Source organism: Cynara cardunculus, unplaced genomic scaffold, assembly GCF_001531365.2.
Source record: "Cynara cardunculus var. scolymus isolate 2C unplaced genomic scaffold, CcrdV1 Un_Scaffold_6257, whole genome shotgun sequence".
NCBI lineage: Eukaryota > Viridiplantae > Streptophyta > Magnoliopsida > Asterales > Asteraceae > Cynara > Cynara cardunculus.
In genome coordinates this window covers 16,214-18,620 of record NW_020202856.1, presented here as the reverse complement: position 1 = coordinate 18,620, position 2,407 = coordinate 16,214, and the positions used below count along the sequence as shown (strand labels likewise).

Genomic DNA, 2,407 nt, shown 5'->3' with positions numbered 1-2,407 from the left:
TATAGGTCATAAGGATAATCTAACAGGTTTCAGAAAATTCACTGAGTTATTTAACAGGTTTTGAAATATCCAATGACTTATTTTTTAAACTTTTCCCTTTATAATATTCGCTTACAAAGAAGTTGATAGAAAACTTACAAGATTTTTTTTATGGACATTGCAACGAGCAAGGGATAACGAAGTAGCGATGTAATTTTGCAACAAGTCGTTCAATAGTGGCTGCGGCAACCGTTTAGCGATGGCAAAAAATAGTTTTAAGCTTTACATGCTGATAACGTGTTAAGAGAAAAACAAATAGAACAAAGGTAAAATAGAGAGAATGAAACCTATAAATCTCATTAAACATAATCAATAAAGTATTAAGTTACAAGTAGATAACTACAAAAGCTATTGATTCTAATATATCTATAATATATGTATCTCTATTCCTGTAGTTATATCCTTTAGAGGATATACCGATAAAATATAGAAAAAAATCGTCTATTGGAATTATATCGATAAAATATAGAAAAAAAAATCGTCTATTGGAATTATATCGATAAAATATAGAAAAAAGTGTTTCCCTCTCTTTCCTTTGAATTTGTTTAAAATTCTTGTGTGCGTCTTTGCTATTCAGTCCCTATCGTTCTTCTTTCACTCTCTTTTCTTTCTTCCTTTCTAGGGACATCTGTGAGGCGATAACCACACAGCTCAATCTCCTGTTATCCAAAAACAATTATGCCAACATCTAAATTAAATAATATCTATAAACTATGTAAATTAATTACCTTCCACGAAAGAACGTATAACGAAACTGGCACTGCAAGTGACAAGAAATTCCAAGGAGTCTGAGGCATGGTGCCACACATAACAAGCGATCTAAAGACTGTTACGAAACGTGAACGTAGATACTATTGAATCTAATGCTTCGAAAAAAAGGAAAGAAACAAATCAATCAATCAAATATTTCGACAACGCAACAGTGTGATCGAAGTTGTTTCGAATTTTGTTACTGAATTAATTCCGATTCTAAAGTTGTTCAATGAAATTAGAAATTTGTCCCAAAATGTCCTTCGATCAATTTTGCAAACATTTACTATGATTTGTGTACAAAGGACACTTCGTTTTCGCTTAGATAGCTGATAAACTTCATCCCTGTCAAAATTGCGAGGATAGGTTTTAATGTCGTCGAATTTCAAAAGCAGCAGTCTTCGCCGGAATCCAGGAACCGCGAGATCTAAAACTGAAAGTGATGGATGTAAAAAACACCAAATGCATAACCGAGCAACCGGAGATTCTTGAAGCAAAAAAGTCATGAGTCGTCAGCATTGGACAAGATCGACAAACGGCTAGGTCTCGGTTGAAAAGCCGACCTCTGCCTCTGCTGGTGCGATGAAGGTCGGATCAAGGCCGCGAGAGCTCTCTTCACCAGATCACCTCCTTCGACGGTAGCGATTCGCACCAGCGAGTTCGTCATCGCAGACCTTCGAGCATTCAATCTGTTTGGAGAATATGACGTCATCGAGTGACTATTGTTGTAGGTCTTACGTAAACTACACCTGAACGATCCTGGATGCATCGTCTGCGAACACATACACATCTTCTTAGGTAAAGTCCTTCCGTTCTGCTCCCGTACAACTTGATCTCGAGGAGACACCACCATCGACCTGATCGCAGAACCAGATCTATTCTCTATCGAGAAACTCACCGATGATGAAGTCATCGAGGTGAGACCATGAAGGTTCACTCGCGTCGACGAAGTAGGACGACGGTGAATGTAACTAGAAGAAGGAGACGAATAAAATCCGGCAGTTGTTGACGACGCAAACCTGCCGGACGGCAAAATGGAACAGTGGAACATCGACGCTAACGGCAACACCGATCCCTTTGACTTTCTAGAAGATGTCGCCATTTCTATTGGTTGTACCCGAGAGGGACACAAGGTGTATGAGTGTTGTTTTTGACTGAAGGGCCCTCAGGCCTTCAGTTGCGCAAGCATAGCCCTGGGCGGATGCGGAATTTATAGGAATGGAAAAACGAAAGGCTTACAAGTTTAGGGATTTAATTATGGTTAGGTTAGGGTTTTTTGTTTCGCCGTTTTTAGAAGTTTGATTTGTTCTTTACAAAAACTAGAATAATCGTGATCGAACGGTGGAGAACTATACATGTGGACGGAGGATATTACCATACAAATGCTTCTAGCTAAGCAACTTCACATGGGTCCCACTGGATTTAATGTTTTAAATGGCCGTTTAAATTGTACTCAAAAAAGAGTTTTTTTTATATTTTTAAATTTGATTTAGTGAATTTTTGTAGGGCAATCCCTTAATAAGAGTGTTGAATGTTTGAGAATTGTACCGTAAATCGATTTAATAATATATATATTATATTTAATTATTATTATTATTATTTAACATACATATATATA

The 2,407-nt window shown here is 37.2% G+C and overlaps 1 protein-coding gene across 1 annotated transcript; it reads right to left on the bottom strand.

The window, feature by feature from the left end:
* Positions 1-964: 964 nt before the first annotated feature.
* On the bottom strand, positions 965-1,966 carry LOC112504634. Its single transcript, XM_025108588.1, has one exon. It carries the CDS (start codon positions 1,889-1,891, stop codon positions 1,292-1,294), a length of 600 nt encoding a protein of 199 aa, XP_024964356.1. The 5' UTR covers positions 1,892-1,966; the 3' UTR covers positions 965-1,291.
* Positions 1,967-2,407: the final 441 nt, after the last annotated feature.